Source organism: Larus michahellis, chromosome 19 (assembly GCF_964199755.1).
Source record: "Larus michahellis chromosome 19, bLarMic1.1, whole genome shotgun sequence".
Classification (NCBI taxonomy): domain Eukaryota; kingdom Metazoa; phylum Chordata; class Aves; order Charadriiformes; family Laridae; genus Larus; species Larus michahellis.
Genome location: NC_133914.1, coordinates 3,893,028 through 3,918,180, shown reverse-complemented (window position 1 = coordinate 3,918,180; position 25,153 = coordinate 3,893,028). Strand labels below are relative to the sequence as shown.

At 55.3% G+C, this 25,153-nt stretch overlaps 1 protein-coding gene across 11 annotated transcripts in view; it reads right to left on the bottom strand.

Annotated features, from left to right (window-relative positions):
- Positions 1-22,725, bottom strand: part of LDLRAP1 (low density lipoprotein receptor adaptor protein 1) — a 38,392-nt gene extending 15,667 nt beyond the window's left edge. For 10 of the 11 annotated variants that reach the window (XR_012584196.1, XR_012584197.1, XR_012584198.1 and 7 more), the window contains exons 1-4: positions 7,536-7,701; positions 4,733-4,875; positions 3,026-3,138; positions 243-357 (exon numbers count right to left, since the gene is read on the bottom strand). Coding sequence is in view for 5 of the 11 variants with exons in the window: in XM_074562729.1 (XP_074418830.1) it covers positions 243-357; positions 3,026-3,138; positions 4,733-4,875; positions 7,536-7,620 (456 nt within the window). In the remaining 6 variants the exon portion in view is untranslated. Of the gene's footprint in view, positions 1-242; positions 358-3,025; positions 3,139-4,732; positions 4,876-7,535; positions 7,702-11,175; positions 11,366-15,510; positions 15,642-16,247; positions 18,633-19,111; positions 19,243-20,877 lie in introns of those variants that run through there. The other variant, XM_074562731.1, reaches the window with a different exon arrangement.
- Between the last annotated feature and the right edge of the window lie 2,428 nt (positions 22,726-25,153).

The following is a 25,153-nucleotide window of genomic DNA, read 5'->3' as shown; positions in this document are numbered from 1 at the left end:
AAAACAATGGGCTGAATCCAGCCCGGAGTCGTGCCTGCTCGAGAGCGATGGCCAGGCACCGGGCAGCGTTTGCCGGGATTAAACGGCCTGCGGTGACGGCGGCAGGAGGGTGGGTGCTCTCCCGCGGCCGTCCGCAGGGGCAGGGAACCCCCTCGCTCTAACTAGGGTGTCATCTCCCTGGCACGGCCCCTCTCTGCTTCCTCCTCCTACAACCACATCCCCATTTCTTCCTCTGGACTGACCATTTTCCGTTTGGTACAGAGGAAGGCATGGCACTCCAGGTTCTCATTGAGCTGGTTCTGGGCAATGTAGGCAAACACTTTATCGTGGATCTTGTCTGCCGTGCAGTAGGATATCCTGAAAGACAGAACGAAACGTCTTGTCCGGGGCACTGTGCATAAGGGAGGTCAACCAAACCCTCCTCTGACCTGCAGCAAGCGCCTGCCCCTGGGCTTCCAGCTCCGGGGCCAAGCAGGGAAGGCAGAGGGAGCACAGGAGCGTTAAAAGGCTTCAATCCAACTCCTTCCCAAAGCAGAGGAGTCGATGCCACTGGCTTGAGCGCTAAGAGAAGCCCAGAGCAGCCATGGCGTGAACCACGTGCATCACACACACAGAGGCAGGAGAGAAGAGAAAACGTTTCACCTTGTGGGAAAGGACAGGTTAGAGGAGGTAAAGGCTCTGCAGAGGGCCAGCCTGGGACTACGCCTGACAAAGAGAGACACTGGAAGATCTTCCTTGGAGGATAAGCTCACAAGGAGAGAGAAAGACTTGTTCCCAGCCTATGATTTAATCCCGAGGTTTAAACTAGGGAAAGAAATTGAGGCAGGGGTGCCCAAGAAAAGCGGCAGAAAGGCTGAAATTCAGGCTCTGAGATCCGCAGTAGCAGATGCAGAGGATGCACGGGATGCTCCGAGACCCCTGAGCACATGGGACATGGGGAAGGAGGCTCAGCCTCCTCAGCAGAGCACCCCCAGGGTGGCTGCGTCTCTCCCAGCCCCGGGCAGGGCAGAGCTGACTCCGGAATGCCCAAAAAGGCTCTGGAGGAGCAACGGGCTGACCTGCCTGGGGCAACCAGGCTGCGGCCGAGGGCTCAGCTCCCTTCTGCAGGGCAGCGGGTCCCTCAGCATCGGCCACTGCCACCTCCCAGGGCTCGGTCCATGCCGGGAGCTGCAGGACTCAGCGTCTTGTCTGAAGCCAGCCAGCATGGATCGGGGCGGCCCTGGAGGTTTAGTGCAAGGTGTCAGGCGCTAGCAGCGAGCAAAGCTCCTTCCCGGGGCACACGATAGATCACACAGGTGTTAAGGAAAGAGAAAACCCAAGGAAAAAGTGGGACACTTCAGTAAAAGTTTTCCCGTAACCCCACGTTGCCCCTTCAGCTCCCGCTCTCGCTGCCCCTGAGAGTTTGCAGGGAGGGGACGGGAAGGTCCCAGTTCCCAGCAGATGCTGGGACTTAAAAAGCCACATTCAAAATTTATTTACACCGCATTAATGGTTTGTTGTGTGTGAGGGTGCCTCTGCTCAATGGCCTATATTTTGTTTTCCAGAGCTGAGCCATGCTCTGGATTAAAGAGGCGTTTGGATGCTCACTCCTTTCTCCCATTTGTTCCCAAAGCGCCATGGCCACTCTTCTAACGACCGTGACAAAGCCACGGGAGGTCGCCTGCGCAGGCTCAGCTCGATATACGATGGCCATGAATTTCCAGGGAAAGGACAACTCTCACCCGCCTCTGAAGCGTGTTTAGGACCGAGGCCTTTGCCGCGGCACGTTTGGGGACGGTGGCTGCATTTTAGCCGTGACCACCCCGTCCTGCCCAAGCACCTGATCCGGGGCAAGAGCTCAGAGCTGGCATCTCCCCGGTGAGCAGAAGAGCCAAAGAGAAGGCAGCAGAGGTGTTAGAGGAAAGCCCTGGGAGCACCATGCTCGCAGAGCGGCGAGATGACCCCCCCATGCACACAGACGGCTTTCGCCGTGACCCCACAGCACCAGCATCTCCGGGGAGCGGCATCGGTCCCCACATCAACAGGATACGCTGACTTCAGTCAACTGAATCGAGGGGATGCTCGTACACAAGCAATGACCGGGAGGAACAGCTTTATCCCCCGCTGTTAAAGCATCCGGGCAGAATTTAAGGCAGGATCTAAAAGCCCCGGCCCCACGGCTCTGCCTCTTCTACACCAGGGCAGTGATCCCACCAGCTCTGCTCTTTAGCAGCGGGTTTATCTCCCGGGGCTCAGCACCCCTGGCCGTACGCGGCTGCTTAGTTTGAACTGGAGAAAAGCGAGCGGGTTAGTCATCTGGTTAGAGAGCGTGCCCCAACCCAGCGCTCCCCACCCCACATTTAGCAAAGGGGGAGAGAGCAGCAGGCGAAGGACAGAAGCAGAGTGTGGGGGATGTAGAGGGAGAAGGGAAGGAGGAGATGGAAAGGGCCAGAGCTGAGGTGAGCGCCTGCTTCCAGCCTCTTTGGAAGAAATACTTGCCAAAGCCCAAGGAGCGGATATGGCATAACCCCTCCTCGCCCTCCCCACACCAGTACTGGGTCTCAGCAGCTGGCCCAGCCCGGCTCTTCGTCAGAGCTATTTAAACACATCAGAGGCGCAGAGCGGCCAGCGAGGGGAGGGCAGCCCCGGCTCCGGCGTCCTCACCCGCTCGGAGCTGCTCTGACCACCCTCCGTATTCAACTCGTGTTACCGCCCCGGATGCTTTGGCGTTTCTATTGCCAAGAACAGGCGGTAAAGCCACGCGTGGCCATGGAGCACTCGGCTGCAGTCTGCACACACACGACGCCTCCAGGCTCGTCACGTCTTTCCTTACCCCCAGCTGAACACTGAGTGCACCAGACGTAAGTTTACCTTAAATTGAGCAACCACCTCCTTCCCCGCACCTCTGCAAGACGTGGTGGCCAGCGAGAGTCAGCTCAGCCCGGGGGGGACTGGAGCCCGCCCAGGCGAGGGGCTGCGACACCCCGGCAGGAGCCATCGGGGACCCTCGGGGCAGGCACCCGCCGAAGCGCATCCCATAACCCACCTGTATATGGAGACGTTCTCTATCAGCTCATTTGTTCCACTGTCGTTTAACACGATCCCTCTGGGCGAGACTTTCAGAGTCACTTTCTGCAGTTTCTTTCCACTTGCTTTTGCCTTTGGACGGAAAAGGGGGAGAGGAAAGTTACAGGCTTTTAACACCGATACGTCCAAAGGTACGTAAGTGGAGCAGAGACTCCAGGTACACGCTACCTAATAAGCATATTAATAGCACTCGTTAGTGCTAGAAACTGAATTTACTACCAGGTGCGATAAGGCACTTGTTAAAACTTTTCCTTCCCTGAAGCAGTGATTTTTGCTGGCATTAAGGGGACAAGGACACACACGCTCCACCCCACCCCACCTGGAGGTATTTCCAGCCCAGCACTTCCATGAGGATTTCCCCCCGGCCACCAGCATGGAGCAGCGGTTGCTCTGGCTGAGCAGAAACTCGGGTGAAACCCCGGGGAGTTTTGTCTTTAGGGCCAGCTCCGGAGAGAGGGGGACACCAGCATCAACATGGGAGGAGGACGTTGCTGCAGGATGTGGGCTCCCAGGCAGCTGGATCGGAGCTGTGCTGCCAAACCCGGCTCCAGCCGCAAAGCATCCCCCACACCAAGGTCAGGACACCGGCTTAAAAACCAACTAGACTTTTTAGGGGCCACTTTCTCTTATTTACTCGTCTTGTGCTTTCAGCCTTCAGGTTACGTTCAGCTCACCGCCTAGCTTCTCTCCAAAAAAAAAAAAAAAAAAATAAAAAATACAGAGGTAGCTAGCTGCAGACCTGGATCCTCAGCCCTGCTCCCCGGGGAACTCACTTGAGCCACATCCAGGGCGGCGGTCGGTCGGTCCTGCCCCTCCGAGGTTGGCCTCAGCCCTGGGGCTTTTATTTAAAGGCTCCGTTCGGGGCTGATCGGAGCAGACGTGAAGGGCTCTGCCAGCGGCTCCCGTTTCATGCCAGCGCTCCCCTCCCATCTTGCTCAGCACATGCCAGGAATGGATCCGTCATTACCCGACGCAGTTCGCCACCCCATTGAGTTTTATGACGGTTAACTGTACGATTGGGTCTTTGCCTCATTCAGTTTTATAAGGGCTTAAAGAGCGTTAATTTTACTTGGAGCCTGGTAAGCAGGGGCTCCAGGGAGGCTTGGTGCAAGAGGATGGCTGAAAATGAGTCCCTCTTGTAACAGAGGTTACAGCAGGACGGCGGCTGTATTGGCTGGGAACCGGAGCAAGCTTTCCTGCTCCCTTCTCCTCTTAACCCTCCCAATCCCGGGAAGGAGAAGCCAGAGTTGTACGCCAGCTCCTAGTCACGTGCCGGCTGCACTCAAACCGCTTTCCTTGCCTTGCAAGAGGAGAGATGGCCCTGGGGAAGGCTGATTTCACCAGGTCAGAGGGTTCTTCCACACCCAGGGTCACCCAAGCTTATCAAGGGGAGCCAGAGCTCAGACACGTCACACCAGCTTTCCGCAGCCTGCCCCATCCGCAGGCCAGGGCTGGTCTCAAGGGCTTCCCAGTGCCGCCGTATGCATTCCTACCTGCACAACCAGATGCCTGCTCACCCCTGTCAGGGCCGGACCTGCAATCCGGACACCCCCCAGCCTGCAGACGGAGAGCACTGCCTCCAGACCTGCGGCTTTTGAAACTCTCCCTGGTGACAGACTTGTTTGGCCAGCAGGAGCCAGGGCTCTGCTCCAGCACGGACACTCACGGTGGCAACAATCCTTTTGACGGCGGCCGCGGAAAGCTCCTCTCCCTTGGGCTGCTCCACCAGCGTCATGCCCATGTACTTGAGGCTGAAGAGCATCCCCTCCAGCAGCGTCTCACGGGTGTCCGTCCAGTTCTCCGGGAGCTCTAGAGAGACAAAGAGGTTCCTGAATTCCCAAATGCACAAGGATACCCCCGTCAAGCCCTGAGGGAGCGTTTGGGTATGAGCAGGGTATTGATTTAGCTACTGCTTGGACCCCCGTGCCCAAGCAGCTGGGAGCTCTCACGAGGTACTGGGGGAAGGAGACACGGCAGAGACAAAAACAACCCCCCAGATTTTTTTCCATGAGCCACAGCAAGTGGTAGCGACCCTCTAAGACCTGTCAGTTTAATTGTGAGTGCCCACACCATAACCAAGGGCATCAGCCGCAGGGGAGGGCTCGGTGCCACCCTGCGCACGGCAATAACCTTACCCTGCGCCAACCATCACCTCTCCGCAGAGGCTAAGACGGGATTTGCCGCTAGCTAAGCCCACACACAGCTGCAGGGATTCAGGTGATGGGCTACGACTCGCTAAATCGGCCACCAGCAGCCCCGAGGAGCCCATCGCGCGGGTGAAGCTTGGCCGGGGAGAGGTCTCTGCTCTCCCTTGCAATCGCCAAGGAGGCCACCAGCCTCTTCCCTGGCATGCTGGGGGGTGGGAAGGAGGGTCCTAAATACAGAGATAAACTTAGGACCAAACTGGAAGTCGTGTGGGTATTTCTAAGCCTGAAATTGCACCGCAGGATCCAACCTCCAGACACGGAGCTGGTAACCCAGGACCTGCAGCTCTTACACTTAAAGATTTTGCTTTGAGCAGGAGGCAACAAACCAAAGCCCTCCCGAGGCGTCCCATGGCCCTGGGGAGCAACAGGGCTCCTGGAGAGGAGTCTCCACTCGCTGCAAACAAAACATATCCCTGAAGGCTTCGCTGCCTTGTATTCAGCCTCCTTCGGCTGCCTCCGAAGCAGCGGGGACAAACTTTGCAGCTCCCTGCAAGGGCTGCCGGGAGACGGGGGATGGCGAGAGGCGGCCCTGGGGTAACCCCCGGTGACTCAGCCTCCCTGCAAAGGCGAGATGGGAGATAAGCCATAAACCCCGGCACCACTCCCCGCGCCGGGTGTGGGTGCTGCGCGGTCAACCATCCCGGCGCTGGCTGAGGTCGAAGTGACGGAAGCCGGGTGGAAGCAGTCTCCTGGGGAGACAAGAGCTTCCAGGAGGGCAGGGACTCCGCGCCCGACAGACGGCAGCAGGTCCCAACTCTGAAGAGGAAAAGGAAAAACCAAGGACAGGAGAGATGCTGCATTTACCTCGTGTCCCAGCTAGGAACAGGGGGTGCCAGTGAAGACCCTGTGTTCCTCAAAAGCCAAGGGTGCTGCCACTGTTCTCCCATCCTCAGTGGCCAAAGCCGGGTGAGCATGCTGGGGTGAAGGCAGTTCGCGTGTGATGGATGGGCAGCTGGCCACCCCATGCTCCCGGCCTCGCTCGCAAGGCATCACACATGCCCCCCGGTCCTGTACCCTGCTCAGAGCCTCACCAAGGATGGGAACCCCCCCGAGCACCCCACACTGCCTGGGACGATGCTACAGCTTGTGCCAGGCTGGGACGGAAACGGGTGGTTTAAATGCAGCCACTGAAGTGCTTTCAGAAAGGAAGGAGCAGCTGAAGCAGCACAGACAGACAGACAAATGCTCCTCCACGCACCACGCACCCTGCTCTGCACCGCTCACCACCACCTCACCCACCCTCCTGTTAACGCAAACGATTGCACCCATGCCTGGGGTGCATCTGTGATGCCCCCCACCCAGCGAAGGGCACGAGGGTGGTCTGCAAGGTCATGGCAAGTCCGAGGGCTGCTGCGTCTCAAGGGCCTCTCTGCCCGGCACGTCCCGCCAGGCCAAACTGGGGCAGCACCCCCCACCTGCCGTGCAGCCCCCAAGCCCCGGAGCTGCCCCTTCACGTCCCGCAGCTCTTGGCCCTTAATTCTAGCAAAAAGGTGGACTGATGCCGGGTCAATCTCATCAGATTAGTAAAATCTAGAAGTCTGATCTCGCCCGCGGGTGCCAAGGGGTGCAGGCAGGGCAAGGCACCCTCCTGCTGCCCGCCGGGATGCTCGGGGCTCCGTGGCAGGGCAGGGGTCGGCCGGGCTGGTCCCCCCCTTCCCCGGCCACAGCGGGAGGGCGCCCGGCAGGGGCCGAGCAGCCGCTTGCCACGGGGCTATCGATCTTGTGACGGAGCCAGCGGTGGGACGAGGCCAGAAAGAGCCCGCTGGGCTTCTCTGTCCCTCGCCCCCAACGGGGGACAGGGACATCCCCCCCCACCACCACCACCACCACCCACCGGGTGACGGGGACAGGCCCCCACCCACCCACCCACTGGATGACGGGGACAGACACCCCCCCCCGCCCCATCCCACCGCTGCACAGGGGAAGGGGTGCAGGGGAAGGTGGGTGTAACGGGGGGGAGAAACGGGAGGGGCAAAAAGGGGGCTAAAAGGGGGGTGGGAGAGGAGTAAAGCAGAAAGGGGGGACAGGAAAACAGGGCGGGGGGGGAGAGCGGACGGAGTAAAGCAGAGTGAAAAAGGGGTAAAGCAGGGAGAAAGGGAAACTCAAGGAGGGAGAAAAGTGGGTGCAGGGGGGGTGAGAAGCGGGATAAAGCCGGGAAGGAAGAAGCAGGGGGTGCAGGACAAGGCGGGAGGGGGGGGTGCGGGGAAGCGGGGCGGGGGGGGGGGAAGCGGGGGGGGGGGAAGCGGGGCGGGGGGGTCTCACTCTTGTGTCGGCCGCCGGCCCAGGAGGGTTTGTGGACGCTGGGGCTCCGCAGGAGGGCTCGACCCGCCGACTTCAGCGCGTCCATCCCGCCGGCGCCCCCCGCGCCCCGCTCCCGGCCCCGGCCCCGCCGCAAACTTTCCTGCGGCGCCAGCGCTGACCGCGTCCGGGGGCGGGGCCCGTATGCAAATCAGTGACGTCAGACAGACCACGCCTACAAGCCACGCCCACTCCGCAAACAGCAGCTCCACGCGGGGTTCCACATTTCCCACGGGGGTCCCACCTTTCCCACGGGGGTTCCCGCTTTTCCCACGGGGGTTCCCCGCCCAGATTCCCGGCAGGAATCCCCTCCCGGGGCTCCACGGTAGCACGCCCCCCCATCTCCCTGCTTCAGCATAACTCGGGTGACACCGAAAACAAGTTGCTTTTGCCCCAAAAGGTGTTTGGTTGCCCCCACCCTGGGAAGGGGAAACGTGATATTTTAATATCGCGTTTGACAAAGGTGAGGCTGAGCCGCCCCCTCCGTGTCACCGCGGCTGCCAGCGGGCTTTTATCTCAGCCTGAACATAATTGTGTGGCAGATTAAGGCCCTCAAAGGCTTTCCGAAATTAAAGGGATAATAACGAGGAGGTTAAACCCCATATTTAGGATTTGTGGAATAATGCCTTGCAAAGCCTACTATTCACAGAAACATTTGTGTAATTGAAAATCCCTTTTTAGTTAAATTTTAACATTCCCCTCTCGCATTGGTAGCCAGGAGCCAAGGCGCAGGAGTCACGAAGCCAAGCCGCGGGGAAGGAGGTTGCGGTGGCCAGTTTCCCTCCACGGGACACGAGCGGGTGGTGGAAGGGTTGAGGAGAATTTCTCTTCCAAAAAGCCCAGCCTAAAATAGGACGGTGCCACGGGTACGTCTGCTTTTACCGCCTGGTTTGAATCTGAGCAGGCGGGGGGAGAGCTGGGGCAGGTGACCGAAACTTGAACGAAGAAACTTCCCCCCCAGGGCTAACCACACCGGAGCTGCTCTCTAAGGGCAGCAGCACGCAAAATACCAAAAAACCTGAAAAATCACCGCCTCGGGAACAAATTTAAGCATATAGACAGATCCATCTCCCTGCAGCAACTCACTTAAGCATCTGAGCACATGCTCAGACCTAACCGAAGTCCGGGGTTTTAAGCACACGCTTAAATGTTTCACTAAATCAGCAACGAACTCAGCAGCCTGCATTTCACCGGAGGGCTTCCTGCTTGCCAATATCTGATGAGTTAAGGCTGACACCACTGCAATTAATTCATTGACAAACTAGCCCGAGAAAGCCACCCGGCAGGTATCAGACACGGCCGTGATTCATTTTCCTATTTCTGTATTTTGCACCACCGCTGGGCTAAATATATCACGCTGCACTCGGGTTCACTTGGGCAGCAGCTTCTGCCCTTGCGCGCTGCTCTGCTGCTGCCTCCCCATCGCGGCAATTTCACAGGGCAGTTACCGGCCACGATCCCAGTCAGCTGCTCCCGCACCGACCTTTCCAGCTGCTTTCCAGGGGCACGAGGTCCCTGTTCCTCTGTTATTGCAAAGGGGAAGAGACCCCCAGCTGCAGCGTTGCCTTCCCCAGTTGAGTTTCCCCCGCTGGTGTCGGCGTTTGCCCCTCGCTTTGCTGCCTGCGCCCTCTCAGGTGGGCGTTGCATCGTGAGAGCGGCAGAACGCGTTTCTTCGAGTGTCACCACTCGAGTCAGGGAGTGAAGGACCGTGACAGCAGCCTGGGAGAGAGGAGTCATCAAATCAAGGGTTCAAACGTGGCTGTGCCATCCAAGATAGGCTCCCTGAAAGTCATAATTTGAGTTTAAAATATCCCTGTAATGGTAAAAAACTACTAGTGTCATCTACCCCCAGGAGGGGAGAGCATCAGGCAGTAAAAATTTGCAGCTCCGCACCCATCGACCTGCCACCGTGCTGGGCAGCCCGGGCTTCGCTCCCCGCAAGAGGAGCCCAGGGGCGGATGCGTCCTGCGGGTCAGACAAGCAAAGTCAAACCTATTTATTTATTTCTGAGTGCTGAGCATGGCACAGGCACAGCAGCGATTTTTTTTGGAAACCTTCTCGCTTTCTCGCTCGCTGCGAGCACCGCGTGCCTGACCTCTGCAGCCCCCGCCGTGCTCGGCCCATCGCCGCCCATCCATCTCCCCGTTAATTGTCGTCTCTCCTGACGAGCCACCGGCCCTTTCCGCACGTACTCTCTTCAAGGTTATTTTCAGCTCTGCAGCGTCACCAAAACACACAAGTTTGCGTCTCCAGGATTGCAGCAGCGGGGCTGCTCCTCTCTGCGGTTTCTAACATCCAGCATCATTTTTTCTCTGCGGAAAATACAAAGAAATCCTCGCCCCTGTTCCTCCCTGCCACGCTGTTTGCATCCACGAATCACAACGAAATAAACCGCAATTTTTCAGTGAAACTTCTGCATTTTTTTTATAACGCTGATGTGTTTTCCCAGCTGGCGGGGCCACAGCCGAGCGAGCCGTCCCTGATTTCTTTGGAGCAATCTTTGCGACGCGGACGTAAGTTCAGTGACCGTCATTCTGCTTTACCGCAAGGGTGGGTGTTCATTTGCTCCCTGCCATTATTAATCAAGTCAGCAAAGCCGTGGCGTCCCCCCCGGCCAGGGACAGTGCGCGCCCCGAGGCTGCGCTCCTTCACTTTACTGCCTTTATATTTATGGCAAAGTGTGTTTATAGCAAATTAGCAGAGCTGAGGCTGATTAAAAGGTGATCACTAATGGAAATCTGAGCTCTTTCCACTCTGTCAAATCCATCCGAGGTTTGCCTCCTAATAAATTGGCATCTTTGCTGAGAAGGCCCGTGTCTAACCGTCTATGGGATAAAAGACCAATTGCTGACATTTGCTGCTGTTTTCCCTTCCTTTGACATTTCATTAAGGAGAAAATAACACCAGCAACTACAAATGTGCTCTCATTGGCGTTTGTTGGCCATAATTTCGTGTGCTGCCCTGATTAAGCGAGTAGCTGGCGGGGGGGGACATACCAGGATGGCAAAACTCCCCGTAGTCCTCCCACGGCCGTGCAGCGTCTCGGGGCTTTGCAGAAAAGGCTGAGCTGCAGCCCCCACCCACCCCCGTCAGCTCCCCCGGGCAGGGAATCACCGAAAATCACCCCACGGCCCCGAGGCTGAGCCGTAACCAACCCACACCTCACGTCATCACTTCAGTCCCTCGGTAAAACTTCTAATTCATAGGCGTGCTTAGGTCTTAAATTACCACAGTCATTACCACTTTGTTAATGAGTCAACTAATGTAGAATCACAGAACGTTTGGGTTGGAAGGGACCTTAAAGCCCACCCAGTGGCACCCCTGCCCTGGGCAGGGACACCTCCCACCAGCCCAGGTTGCTCCAAGCCCCGTCCAACCTGGCCTTGAACCCCTCCAGGGATGGGGCAGCCCCAGCTTCTCTGGGCAACCTGGGCCAGGGGCTCACCGCCCTCACAGCCAAGAATTTCTTCCTCAGATCTCATCTAAATCTCCCTCTTTCGGTTTAAAACCGCTCCCCCTCATCCTATGTTTTAGGATCTATGGAGAAAGGGCATTATAAATATGCATAGTATGAAATATTGCAGAAATAAGTATGTGACTGTACCAGGATTCAGCCAGGAGCTGCTGCTGATTGCGACGCGTGTATGGACCTGCTCGGCCCCGGGGGATCGGTCACAGCAGTCGTGGTGTCACCCGTGCAAAGGGCTCCCCGGAGAGCGCAGATGGGACCGGCTCCAGCATCACCACGACGCCAGGATGCCCGGGATCAGCGTCGGTCGGAACGCAGCACCAGGCTGGAGAGGGGAAACAAAGTCTGGCGTCAGACACTCATTTACGAGCAGCCAAATGGCATCTGTTAAACACAGCACGGTGGGGGGGTGTGCTTCTATCCTGAAGTTTTTGCCACCCAAAAAGTAAGGTTTTAGGCATCCTTAAGAAGCCTGGAGCTGCATCCAGGCCAGAACCAAGAGGCTCCTCCTCTCCTGGAGCGAGGGATACTGTATCTCCCCCTCCCAGACCCCCGGTCGTGCTTCTCACTCTGCTTTGCACAACTGCACAAACCCGGGGGACAAAGCCCCAGCTGCCGCCGCCGCCCTTACACCCCCCGCAAGGCAGAGGGGCAGCAGGTGGGCTCACCCCTAAGTGATGCCCAATTAACATACTAATTACCATCCCCACTGCTAGCACCATCCTCACGTGCTCCCCTCCTAAACACCATGACCTGAATATTCCATTTTTTGCGACCTTTTTTTTTCGCATCGCGCTCGCAAGCTATCCTCACATCTCCCTAGCCTGGCTGCGTCCGCCTGCATCACCCATAAAATCCGGCTGCGCGCGCCGGACTGCCCCTGCTGATGGAAAACGGGCCCAGGGCAATGAGCAGCAGCAACTTAATTGCAATCAAGGCCTGTCAGCCTCGTCAATGTGCCCGACGAGCTGCAGCTGACAGGCCAGGGCCAGGAGCTGCGTTTGAGAAGGCTGCAGAGCCGGGGCTGCCAGCGCCGCTCCAGCGCGCACACCAGCATCGCGCTTCCAGGGATGCTCAGCGCCAGGCGCTGCAGAGGATGGTTCAGGAAATCTCCTAATCCCTAGTAATTAGAGGCTGGCTTAAAATTTAAAGCATAAGACTTAACGTCTCTTACCAAATTTCGTATGTTAATCAGCCCGGCTCTGCAGGCTTTTGCGTACCAAGAAGTAAAATCTCACTCTTTTTTGAAGCTCTGCACGCGTTTTGGTCTGAACAACGTCCTGTACAGGAAACCTCACAGCCTTGCTCCTCTCTATGGCCAGGGCTGGTCTTCAAAAAACGTGACGCTGAAGGAGCTCTCGTCCTTTGCCCTGACAGCAACTGCCAAATGAGGCAGGAGCTCATGAGAAAGGCAGCGTCCCTCGCCGCCCTGCTGCTGGCGGAGGCAGTAGGTGCCTTGTACGCCCTGTCACCGAGACATATCCCCTCCTTCAGGAGGAAGAAAGGCTCCTGTGACCGCGGAGGAAGCCGAGCTGGGGAGCTGAGCGTGGCGGGAGGGGTGAGGGATGGAAAATCCACATCAGCATCGATGCCGCCCAGGGAAATTGGAAGCTGCGCTTGTTCCCAGTGTGTGTTTGTGGTTTCCTCCCCTGCAGACTCGCTTCTCTTCCCTGTGCAAACAAGCGTTTGCGCACCCAGCACGTCGTCCCTGGCTTCCTTGGGGTGGCACGGCACAGCCCCGGCTGCTGGACCCCAGGATACAAGTGTGCTCTCAGACACCGGGAAGCAATCCTGACATGGTAGGCAGCGGCCGGAGGTGCAGATATCCTGGGGATACTTTCCAGCTCCACCTCATCGGTGGCTGAGCACCATCTCAGGAGTGGCCCCTTCCTGCCCAGGCAGACACATCTCCAGGGTTACAAGCTGGACAAGAGCCAACAATGTGTGCTTGCAGCCCAGAAGGCCAGTCGCATCCTGGGCTGCATCAAAAGAACCGTGGCCAGCAGATCCAGAGAGGTGATTCTGCCCCTCTGCTCCGCTCTGGTGAGACCCCACCTGGAGTCCTGCGTCCAGCTCTGGAGCCCTCAGCACAAGAAGGACACGGAGCTGTTGGAGTGGGGCCAGAGGAGGCCACGAAGATGATCCGAGGGCTGGAGCCCCTCTGCTGTGAGAACAGGCTGAGAGAGCTGGGGGGGTTCAGCCTGGAGAAGAGAAGGCTCCGGGGAGACCTTCCAGCCCCTGAAGGGGGCTCCAGGAAAGCTGGGGAGGGGCTGTTTGCAAGGGCCTGTAGCGACAGGACGAGGGGCAATGGTTTAAACTAGAGCAGGGCAGGTTTAGATCAGACACGAGGAAGAAGTTCTGTACGCTGAGGGTGGTGAGACACTGGCCCAGGTTGCCCAGAGTGGGGGTGGAGGCCCCATCCCTGGAGACATCCAAGGCCAGGCTGGATGAGGCTCTGAGCAACCTGATCTAGTTACAGATGTCCCTGCTGACTGCAGGGGGTTGGACGAGATGGACTTTAGAGGGCCCTTCCAACCCAACACATCCTGTGATTCTACATCAGCTCCTGCATGCCACGTCCTCCCAGGGGACAGCCCCGTGTGAGCTCCCCCAGATTTCAGCAGGCAGCAGCTGATGTACGGGGGGATTGAGCACGGCCCCATGGAGGGCAATGGGGAGCTGGGCAAGGAGCACACTGCAGACACTGGTCCCCAGCCATGGGCTGCTCTGGCATCGTGGTGTTGGGGATAAGCCCCTGTCACGCACACGGGCCACCAGCACGCAGGGCAGAGGGGGCTGCCCGGCTGCCAGCACCAGCTGCCGCCCATCTGACCCCTGCAGATGTTGATGTGCTGGGAAGGTCAGAGCTGGCATCCAGCGCTCAGAGACTTTGGCTCAAAAAATACCGAGCGGCAGCAGCGGCTGTAGCCACCGCAGAAGGATTCAGCTCATTTTTGCTGCCTGGGAGTGAGATGTCTGGTTGGAGCTAATTATCTGCTCTCCCTCCGTAGTTAAGGAAAAAGTGTCATTTCACAGAATGGTTCCGGTTGGAAGGGACCTTAAAGATCATCCCGTTCCACCCCCCTGCCCTGGGCAGGGACACCTCCCACCAGCCCAGGTTGCTCCAAGCCCCGTCCAACCTGGCCTTGAACCCCTCCAGGGATGGGGCAGCCACAGCTTCTCTGGGCAACCTGGGCCAGGGGCTCACCACCCTCAGAGTGAAAATTTTCTCTTTGATATCTCATCTAAATCTCCCCTCTTTCAGTTTGAAACCGTTACCCCTCGTCCTATCATTACACTCCGCGATCCAGAGTCCCTCCCCCTCCTTCCTGTAGGCCCCCTTTAGGGACTGGAAGGCTGCTATAAGGTGTCCCAGAGGACCTTTTTTTTTTCCAGAGGGCAAACCAAACCTCGGAGGAGATGAATGCTCCTCGGAGGGGTCGATCTTCTCCGGTTGATTTTCCACCCAGGCCACGCATTTTGTGTATTGACCGAAGCGACGAGGTGCACGCCGGCTCCGTGCCGGGGAGCCTCCTCACCGCCCCCCTCCCCGCGCTTTCTCTTCTTCACAGTTTGTTTGGCCAAAGCGATTTGCCAAATGAGCATCTCATTCATGAATAGTTTAGTTCCCCAGGAAACGACTTATTTCATGGTGAATTTATTATTCACCAAGAAGATGGCTCAGCTTTAATGCAGGTGGAGAGAAGGAGTTACCCCTTGTGCGACTTCTCTGGGGGCTTCACCAGGTTCAAAGCTTTCAGGAGGCTAAAACTATGGGCTACAAATTCTCCTGGTGTATGCCAAGGATGTACCTGAGAGTGAAAGTCAGCTTGTATTGATTTTAATTAACTTTTCTCAGGGTAAGGACAGTGGGACCAGGCCCTCTTTGAGGAGCTTTGTCCCTTATTTGGGTTAATTCTACTTTTTATCACCAGGAATCCTCATCTTAGGCTTGTGTTAAACTGGATGAGATTTACTGACAGTGCTGGAGCTCTCAGATTGACACCAACATAAAACTTAGTTATATAATACAGCAAAGATAAAAATACATCAGGGTAAAATATCAACCGTTAGAGGAAATAACCGGAGCGCCCACACATTTAATGCGTTCTGAAGAAATGGGGAGAGAAATCACGGTACTGCAGTGTGTTCCGGGGCATCTTTTATCAGATGATATCAAAGCACTTTACAAATCATTACTTATTTAAGCCTTGTCACATGCTGGTCACAGAAGAGAACAATGCTGGAAGCAGGGCATGAACCCAGGAAGCATCAGCAGAGCCAAGGAAATATTTAAACTAAAGAGTTTTCCAGCAGGAAAGGCTGTTTCACCAAGATTGAAGCATTTTGCTGGAGCATATTGATGTCGAGAAAGTTTTTGACAGAACAATTTCAAAGCACTTCAGCATCAAAATGGGATTTTGTGCAGTCAATATGCGGGGAAAGGTTGTATTTCAGTACAAAGTTTACCATGTCATGTGTATATCCCACGTAAACAGTCGTGGCTGACCTTCGCTAAGTGTTTCTTTTCAGTCTTCTCATTCCCTGATGCTCTTGTGGCTTCTGTTCACCGGGATTACAGCTCAGCTCTCTCTATTCCCCTGCCAAATAAAAAGCCCGGTGCTCCCATCGATGCTGGGGAGAGCATCCCAAGGTGGTCCCCCAGCATCAGGTGCTCGCTCTTAAGAATTTTGTGAGATTAAAAGGCTGTAAAATGTGACTCAGGTTCTCACTGGCACGTGGCGGCAGATTAAAATCAGGCACCCGGAGCCACCGCAGGCAGCCCTGTCCCTCTGCCAGGCACTGCCACCCCGGCAAACCCACCGCATCCCCTGGTGCAACGGCTCCTGAGCCACCCTAAATTAAACGTCCCTGCCTCTGGGTGGTCACATCCATCAGCGGGACCGGGGCACCCGACAGCCTGATTTTCATCCAGCGGCACACGTCTGCCGGGGACCTCCGTGAGGCCAACATAAATCAGCGCGGTTCCCTGGAAGGGAAAGCGATGCTGCGCTGATTTACAGCGGCTGAAAGCGTCTCCCTTCCCTGGTGCTACCAGGTGGGGAAAACTCACCCCAATCAGCGGCGAGGCCGATCACGGTCTCGCCACAGAAACAACCTTTGTGATTGTTTGATTAAAGACAGAAAGAGCTCAGCAGAGAGCGGGGATAGACGACAGGGGATATATTTCCAGCTCTGCCCCTTACCTGCATGGGGTTCTTGCTCCAGTCACTTGAGCTGCTCGTTTTGCTTCTGCCTGTCGAGCCCACGGATACGAATGCACCAGGAGCAGGTTTCCACGTCAGGCTGAGCCAAAACACTCAACCAGCTCCCAAACGCAATCAAGGCTCACTCAGGTTTTCCGCAACGCTGGGGAGAAAGAAAAAGACAAAGGTCATTTCAGAATGGTCTTTTCTTAGGGCTTTTAAAAACCTTCTAAATTATTCACCAGGAACAAAACAAAACACAAAATTCCATTTTGAGACAACACTTTGAACTGCCCTGCCTAAAAAAACCCAGCATCCAAAAAAAACCATCCAGGCACTGAAAGTCCCCCTTCCTTTCCAGCTGAAACTTTTCCCCTTGTTCGACCCAAAGGATGGAGGATGTTTGCAGGTACATCCCGGATCGCGGGGATTTCGGGCTGCCCTTGCTCTGCTCCCCCGAAGGCTGGCTGCCGCTGTTAGTGTCGTGGCTCTTGGGATTAACCGTTAGGGCTTGGCACCCTGACGATGCGCCTTAGATGGACACACCTTGCACCCATGTGGACGTGTTTATGTGTTGTGAAAGAGTTGAATATCGTGAGCTGAAGAACAGCGACGAATTCGTGTCTCGGGAATGGTTTACATACATATTCCCCTGCACATACACCCCCTCCCCTACATACAACCCTCCAAGACTGCGCTGCCTCCAGCATCCTTCCCTTTCAGAGGCAAATCTTCCCCTAGAAAATAGCCCCATTGCTCAGATGAGGATTTCTTAGGAAAAAGTCTGCAAAATCCATCCTCATGCATTTCCTTTGAAAAAGGTTTCATCCTCTTCCCATCCCCTAAAGCAAGCTCCTGGCAGACTCTCCATCCCCCTCATCTCACGCCCTGTGCTGCTGGGGCAGCCCTGAGCAACATCTCTCCGTCAGGTGACGGCAGACGTGGGTAAGGGAATTTGTAACACAAATGCCAAGGGAGTCGATTTGAACAGTGCGAAAAGCCACGACCACTTCATGTGATATTACCGCTCAGCTCAATTTAATGTGTTCTTAATCATAACCATTTTTGAGATTTTCCTTAAGAAAACTCTGCGTTGCCTTTCGTCTCTGCCCAGCGGTGCGGGCTCTGCCCTCTCTCCCGTTACAGCACTGCCTTTCAGGTGCCATTTCGCGCTCTCTCCAAGCTGTTTCTGCAGGGCTTTTCTCCACCAGCTGCTTCCACCCAGCCAGCTTCACCGCTGCATCGCCTGTCTCGGGTTTTGCTGTTGGTGGTGTTGCTTTACGGTCAGGTTGTACCAGAACATCACGTTTAAGGTGCAGACAGGAACAAAACCATCAGGGCCGTGTGGATGTAAAACAACAGATGGGCAGCGCCTTGCTGCTCTGGTTGGGCAGATTTGGAAGCTAATAATAATTGTAAGCGTCTCTCTCCATCTTGTTTAATCCTTATAATCTCCTTACCCTCCAGTCCAGAGCGGTGTTTTCTTCGTGTGCTGAGATCATTCCTTGTAGCCGGGACATCTCTGCCAGACCCGCACCCAACCATCCAGACGAAGACTCCGTTAGGAATTTCTTTCCCAACAAAAGGTCCTTCATCCTTCCCATGACAAAGGGGCAGGCAGAGCCGTGGCAGTTTGAAAGTTTTCAGCAAGTTAAAAAAAGAAATAAACATTTCACGATGAGTGCATCCAGAGAACAGGGGTCACATTTTATTCCCGGTTTTGCTCGGGATGCGCTTTGGAGGTTTTGGAGTGGCCAGCTCTTACCAGCCTTCTCGTTTTACAGGCTGCCCCTGGGGTTATGTTATCGGATTACAAGCCTTCCCTTCCATTAAAACATGAGCTTTCTAGATTTTTGTGGTCAAAAATATTGAAAATATGAAGAACAGAAGTTCAAAAACCCAGACAGCAAGCAGAGAAGTTGGACTACTTTTTTTTTTTTTTTTTTAAAATCTTTAGACTGGGAGGCGCTTACTCTGGGTTTTTGAGCTTTTAATAGTAATGCTGGAATCTGGCCACGGGGCTGATGAGCTTGGCCCTCCGGAGGCTGAGCGCTCGGGTCTCAGCTGACCGCAAAGGCAAGGGCAGGCACTGACTGCTCTAAAAAGTCACCGAATCCTCTTCTGGAAAACAGTCTTGGCCTTTACTGGTTTCTCTTTTTTTTTCTCCCCACCGTCGCAAAGCAAAATCGTTTCCTGATTTTAAAGTGGTTTGCGATCCCTGTGTGAGAGGTGCAGTGCTCAGCAGCGATAAGGAGCCTGGTTCCCTTTTCTCTCACCCGCAAGCAGAGCCGGCGACGGGAAGCGGCAGCACAGACTCGGCCGAGGGCAAATCCATCCCCTGTATCTGCAGCGCAGCGTTACAGGGAGCAGCAGCTTCACCAAAACCTGGGAGACAAAGAGATCATATCCAATTATCGAAGCTGGATAAATTTGACTCAGAACAGATTGTCTGAGGTTTTTTTTTTGTTGTTGGTTGGTGTTTTGAGTGTGTTTTTATTTTATTTTATTTTTTTTTTAAGTGAGGATAATTGGCCATTGAAACAGTTTATCAAGAACTGGGTTGGATCCTCTAGCAGTGGAAAAACTTAAGCTAAGCCTGGGTGTCCTGCTGAAAGGGAGAATTAAGTCCTGTGGCTTCTACTAATCAGGAATTCAGAGTGGCAATCCCAGCCTTCCCCTCTGACCTTTTATTCACTAAACTGGCTGCACGCTGGGTTTCAGGTTGTTTCACGCCAGGTACATCTGATAAATCAGTTTGCCCTGAATCCAGCTTCCTTTTCCTGCGGCTGCTGGTCTCCTGGCCATATGGCAGAGCTACACATCTGCCCGTGCCCCTGAACTGCTCCTCTGAAGGCTGCTGGTACCTGCGTCGTCTTTCCATCCCGTGCCTCGGATAGCGCCGATTCGTACTCCGTCTCGATGCTGGATGTCATTCTGCTCCCGTTTGTACTGAATCGACTACAGTTCTTTGGAAATCCATCTGCTTTGAACCCTGCTAGGAGGTATAACAGAATATGGGTATTGATAATTCCATGTTAATAACTTAAAAGAAGAAAGAAAACTGTCCTTGAGCAAAGACAGAAGATGTTAGAATAACGACCTCCCCAGGGCAGGGATTATCACGTTTCTCATGAACGTCTTTGGCACAGAGGCGTGGATCCTGTCCTGCCTCTGCCACGGCAAGCGATGGGGCCAGACTCTGGGTCGTTCCTCCAGCACGGAGACCAACAGGAGCTTTACTAACCCCAAGGGAAGGCGGAATGGTCCCCGCTGCAGCTGTTCGCTCTGCCACCACGCTGACACAGCAGCCACCCTATGTGAGTCCTTGCCTGGGAAAGCCAGTCCCCTGGCTACCAGCAGCCCTGGGGCATCGGCCACCCTGGCATAGGCCCTGGAGACCCCAGCCCCGATCTCCCGGGAGGTCCCTTCCTGCTCTCCGGCAGGGAAGGGAGGATCTGCCACGCTGTAAGTGGTTTGGGGCAGTGAAGGCGTGTGTTAAGCCCTGCTGCTATTTATGGTGCTGTTTCCAGGAAAGACAGTAATAATAATAATAATAATAACAACATCACGCGACAAGTGCGTGACCACCCCAAGAGCTTTAATTTGAAACTGGCTGGTGCCAAAAGCTGGCTTTTCACCTTACGGTATGCTCGGGCTGCCCGAAACAACTCGGATGTTTGGGGATGTAGCAGAGCACGTGAGAACAAGGAGGGACTAATGTGCACCCTCTGGTCCTCCCCGGCCCCCCTGCCCAACATTCCAGGTCCCTTCTGCTGCCTCTCTTCCGGGATGTCCCTCCGGCAGCCTCAGTCCGATTGCGTGTCTCCTGATCCCCGAAAAGCAGATTATTTCTGCTGTGCTGTACGCAAAAGCCGTCTACGTATTTACAAAAGTCCATTATATCATATTACAACCTACAGCTCCCTCTTCCCACCTCTCTCCCCAGTCCCAGTTTTTCCACCGCATCTCAGCAGGAAAATAAAAGAACAAAGAGCAGTTACCTGCAAAACAAAGAAACAAACAGAAGAAAAACCAAACCAAAAAAAAAAAAAAAAGTGAAAGCCAAGGTGAGGCAGGGAGATGGCAGCCCCATAGCAACAAGAGGTTTCAATTAATCACATGTAAATTGAGATGCAGTGTAAATCGGGAAATACATTTGGCAGGGTGCTGGCAGCCAGTCCTCAGCTGTGTGCTCGGCTAAGAGGTTCTGGCTGGAGAGGAAAGAAGCGGTGCGGGAGCTGTGCCCTGGCTCTCCTCTCTCTGGCCACCAGCTCTGGGTTACAGCGGGTCACCGGCCACCCTTCAGCCCCAAAAGACGTTGCTACATCAGGTGCTGCTTCTAGTTAAAGAGCAGAGCTGACTGGATGGTCTGTCACAGAATCACGGAATGGTTCGGGTTGGAAGGGACCTTAAAGATCACCTCATTCCACCCCAATGCCCTGGGCAGGGACACCTCCCACCAGCCCAGGTTGCTCCAAGCCCCGTCCAACCTGGCCTTGAACCCCTCCAGGGATGGGGCAGCCACAGCTTCTCTGGGCAACCTGGGCCAGGGGCTCACCGCCCTCACAGCCAAGAATTTCTTCAGTGAAAAAGGCAACGTGGCACCTTAGTTCAGGAATACAAAAAATACCTGCACGCCAGTCCTCAGGGATGAGGTGGTTGTTCTGAGGAAGACGTACACAGCCACTCTCTGTGCCAGCGTGTCCATCCCAGCAGCTCCCGGATCCAGCAGCGGGTTTCACCCCCGCTCGGCAGAGCAATGAGGTCCCAAAGTTACTCATTTCCTACAAGTTTCACACACCCACGGAAGTTGGGTGGATTCACCTCTTCTCGGATGCCAGAGTCCGCAAGGCACAAGCCCGTGGGGAACCAGTCCCTCAGCAGCAGCAGGACGCGGGCATTTGTCCCACAGCTACAGTGGCAAAAGTGCCGACTCTGAGCCATACCCTGGTGCCCCCAAACACTGGGGACACTCCCAAAACCATGCTGGGAGGTTTCTCTGCTGACCTCGGGGAAAGGGATGCAGGGTCCGGCAGGCAGGAGCCCAGCAGACTTTCCATCCATCCATCCATCCGGGAGGAGGGAGCTCCTTTTACTGCTGCTGCACAAAATGAAAGCAGGTCCCACCGTCGCAGGGAGAAATGTCTTTCCCATTCATTCAGCGATCCCGGAGAAAGCCGGGGCTGCGCAGCAGGCGATGGGAGCGCTTGACTCCCTTTTGCCCAAGTCCCGTGGTGTTTGGTTGTCTCTGGGTGTAGCATCTCCACGTGCCGGGAGCTGCAGGTCAGGCAGCACAGCTCCCTCCGGGCTGCGAACCCCCGGCCTGCCTGGGAAGGTATCATAAAATATTGATTATTCTCAGCACACTCTTGTCCTCCAGAAGTTTATCGGCTCACTCTTCCTGCAGTCAACAGCAAAGCAAGAGGCCCCGGCTCCTGAGCGAATCCTTGCTGGGTGAACGGAAGGGCAGGGACAGGTAAGCTCGGTGAATGCAAGAACAGGAAAGGACTTTGAAACATGCAGGCCTGGGAGTTTTAATTTTAATGAGGAAAGAAATACAGCAGCTGAGAAGCTTGTAGGGGCACTGGCCAGTTGATGCGTGTGCAGGGGGATGTAGAATCCACAGATCAGCAAAGTACCTCGTCCGCTTGAAAGTGGGACCAGATGAAGTGCCGCCATCCTGACGCGCTAACCCCCACCCACGTGGCCTTTGCAATAACGCTGCTGGCACTGATTGCGGAATCGCCGCTCTGCGCGCAAAGCAAGGGCTGTGCAGAGCCCAGCCGTGGGTGCCACCAGGCTCTGATGGCCCCACGTTAGCCCCATTTGCAAGAGAACATGAGGCCTTTCTTCAAGCTGACAGCCACCAACAACAAGGGAAGGGTCGTACAGCCCTCTCCGGCCAGAGCCAGCCCAACGAGAGCACTGGGGTCACCGCTGACATCCAGTGTACGTGCAGTTTCTTGGAGCGATGCTTCTCCAGCCTCCCTTGCCATGACGTGAGTGACTGTATCCCGCTCCTCACAGGTTCCCCGGGGCGTTCGACATCTGCTTGTGTAGACAGGAGCGCTGATGGGACTTGTCCTGGCCTGCCAGCCGCCAGCACAGAAAGTATCTCCTGGATCACAACTCCTGCTCGAGCCCTTGGGTGTTTCTACCTTCCCAGCTGCTTTTCCGCAGATCCACCCTTAATCAGCACGTAAATTGGCTAGGAAGTCAGCCTAACCTTTTTGGAAGAGCCCAGCTTTGCTGGCAAACTTTGCTGGCGTGCAAAGGAACCGCACCCGAGCTGTCTTTGCAGCCGTGTGCCCGAGTCTCACCAGCCTGTGGGTCCTGATGTAGGCTCTTCTCCACAGCCTTTATTCACGCGACAGTATCTCCCTGGGGAATTGTGGAGCATCCCAGAACGAGGAGATGAAGGGAGAGGAGAACAGAAGTATTGCTGCAAAACGGTTTCAGGAAAAAGAGGTCAAAGCACCTGCAAACGAGACAACACATGGGTTTGCTTCCTGTCTCAGCCCCGCAAACCGCTGCATAAGAACTGCCTTCTTTATTTGGAAATGCTACTGGAAAACGGGTCCCAACGGTGTTTTGAAAGCTCGTGGCTTGGCTACGAGCAGGAGCATCAACAGAGATTGCCGGGATTCCCAGATGGATGGAAGACGTGTTTATTTCTGCCAAGGCGTTTTCTACGTGCTCTCTGCATTAATCTTGCAGGAGGTGGCAGCGAGACAAGAGGAGAGCGGGTTCAGTGGGGGCCAGACAAATCCGCAGCGGGGTGTTTCTTCCTGCTCCAGCCCCACTCCTCTGCTCCGCCGCTTTTCATCCGCAAACCCTCTGATGCCGCTGCCAAAAGGGAAACCCAAAACTCGTGGCCAAGAGGATGAGCTGCAGCGGCAGGGAAGTTGTTTTGTATTTAACTGCGGCAAGCAGCTGTGCCAGGCCGTGGGCTTTTTCCCCCCTTGCTACATCGGGGGCTCGTAGATGCCCCTGTGCTGCCCCGAGGAGCCGGGAGAGTTGTCCTGGCAGAGATGCAGAGCTGCTCAGCACCCAGCCCTCTCCTGGACGCGCTGCCAGTGCCGAAAGCAGGAGCAGGGCAGGCAGGCTGAGACAGAAGCGGAGTCTGGGGTGAGTGGGACTGGGTGGAGGAGGATGGGGGCAGCTCCCAAGAGGGGCACCAGCACGCAGCAAGAGCGTGCGCACTCTTTTTTATCCCTTTTTAGCAGCCACTTCAGCTGCTTCCCAGCACTTACCAGCTGTTGTTTTAGCAGCTGGTTCTACCTGGCTGGGCAGGAGAAGCCCCTGCACATCTGCTGCCACTTGAAGCTCCTCTAGAAACAGTCCCCCCTCAGTTCCTTTGGAGATTTAGCTTGCAGGAGGAGAGAGGATGCGAGCCGGTGACGGGGTAGGGACCAAACGGCAGTCCTTGAGACAGCTTTCTAGCTGCTTGCAGAGCTGCAGGAACGCTGCAGGAGGAGCATGAAGACACAGAGCCTGCCCCAAAAGGCTCCCCATCTAATCCTCAGACGTGATCATGACTAATAAATGACAAAGCGATGAAGAAAAGACGTTAAAAAGATGAGGAAAGACCAAAGGAGACAGCACTAACCCTGCTGACTTACTCAGCTCTGATGCAAGCTCCTTTTGACAATTCAATTACAATGCAATGCTAATTACCGAGTTGATGGTATTGAGCGCCAAGGCAGAAGGGCACTACAAGAAAGGGATATTGATAGGGGAAGGTGGCAGCAATAGCACTTCTCACCAAGAGAGATGCCAAACTGCATCAAGGGAGCACTGAAAAGGAGCCAGATCTGGGGTGGAGTGCGGCGGGGAACAGTAACGTTGGATGACAGCTCAGAAAGGGAACGATAATGAATGTGATAGTCGTCTGAAACAGCGGCTGATCTTGCACAGGCAGAAGGCAATTAAGCAGGAGAGGGTTTCAGATCCGGGCTGGCGTAGATGCCTCTCTGCTGTCAGCCCTTTAAAAGCCTGCAGCTGGGCATTTGCACTTCTCTCAAATCTGGTGCTCCCAACCAAGAGCAGTCACTGCACAGTGGCCAGGGACCAAACCCAGACTTCTGACGTGCCAGGAAAGAGCTGAGGGGCTTGTCCTTAACCAGGTGAAAGCCACGAAAGGGTTAAAGTCACTCCACTGTGCCTCAAGTCCCTTTGCTGCAACATGCATAACAGTGCCTTCCCCGAAAACAGGGTCACCAACACGCTCACGTTCACTAATTCCATATTTAAAACACGGCTTCTCAATCAAAGGGCTGCTATTACCCACAAAGCAGCTTAAATTGTCCCTTAGATTTAAATACAGCCTGTTGCATAAAACATCTTTTTATCAATCTCACTTAGGGCTGACAAGCGCTCCCGCGCGCGCAACGTCAGTGTGCTTCACAGAGCCCTTAAGTGCATTCCTCTGGGAAGCAAACACCCTTAAGGGCACCTTTTGTCATTGTTAGTTTTCTCCAGTTGCTGAAGAGGGGCTGTGCTGGGCTCCTATTGCATCACCCTCGCATTTTGGGTACAGCGCTCTGCTGCAGTCTCCAGGAGGTGGGCGGAGGGTGCCACGCTAGAAGAAACATCCCCAGCTGCCGTGCAGGGCATGAGAAGGGATATTTTGCTTCTCCTCCAGCCCACTGTCTGCCCAGTGAGAATTCCATCTTTGGTCCGTGCCTGGGTATTAGCAAGCAGAAATTTAGAGCGTTGCCGTGGCAAGGGCAGACCTTCCTCCCCAAGGATGCTGTTGGCACCAACAAGCTTGACACGGGGGCTAACTGCTACAGGCCCTGTTGCCCACTCTTGAAAAAGGAGCATCAAATCCCCCGACCCCGCGCTCCAGTCGCTGTGGCTCTGCTCGTCCTGCGTCACTTACGGGACATCAAGTGACATGCTCT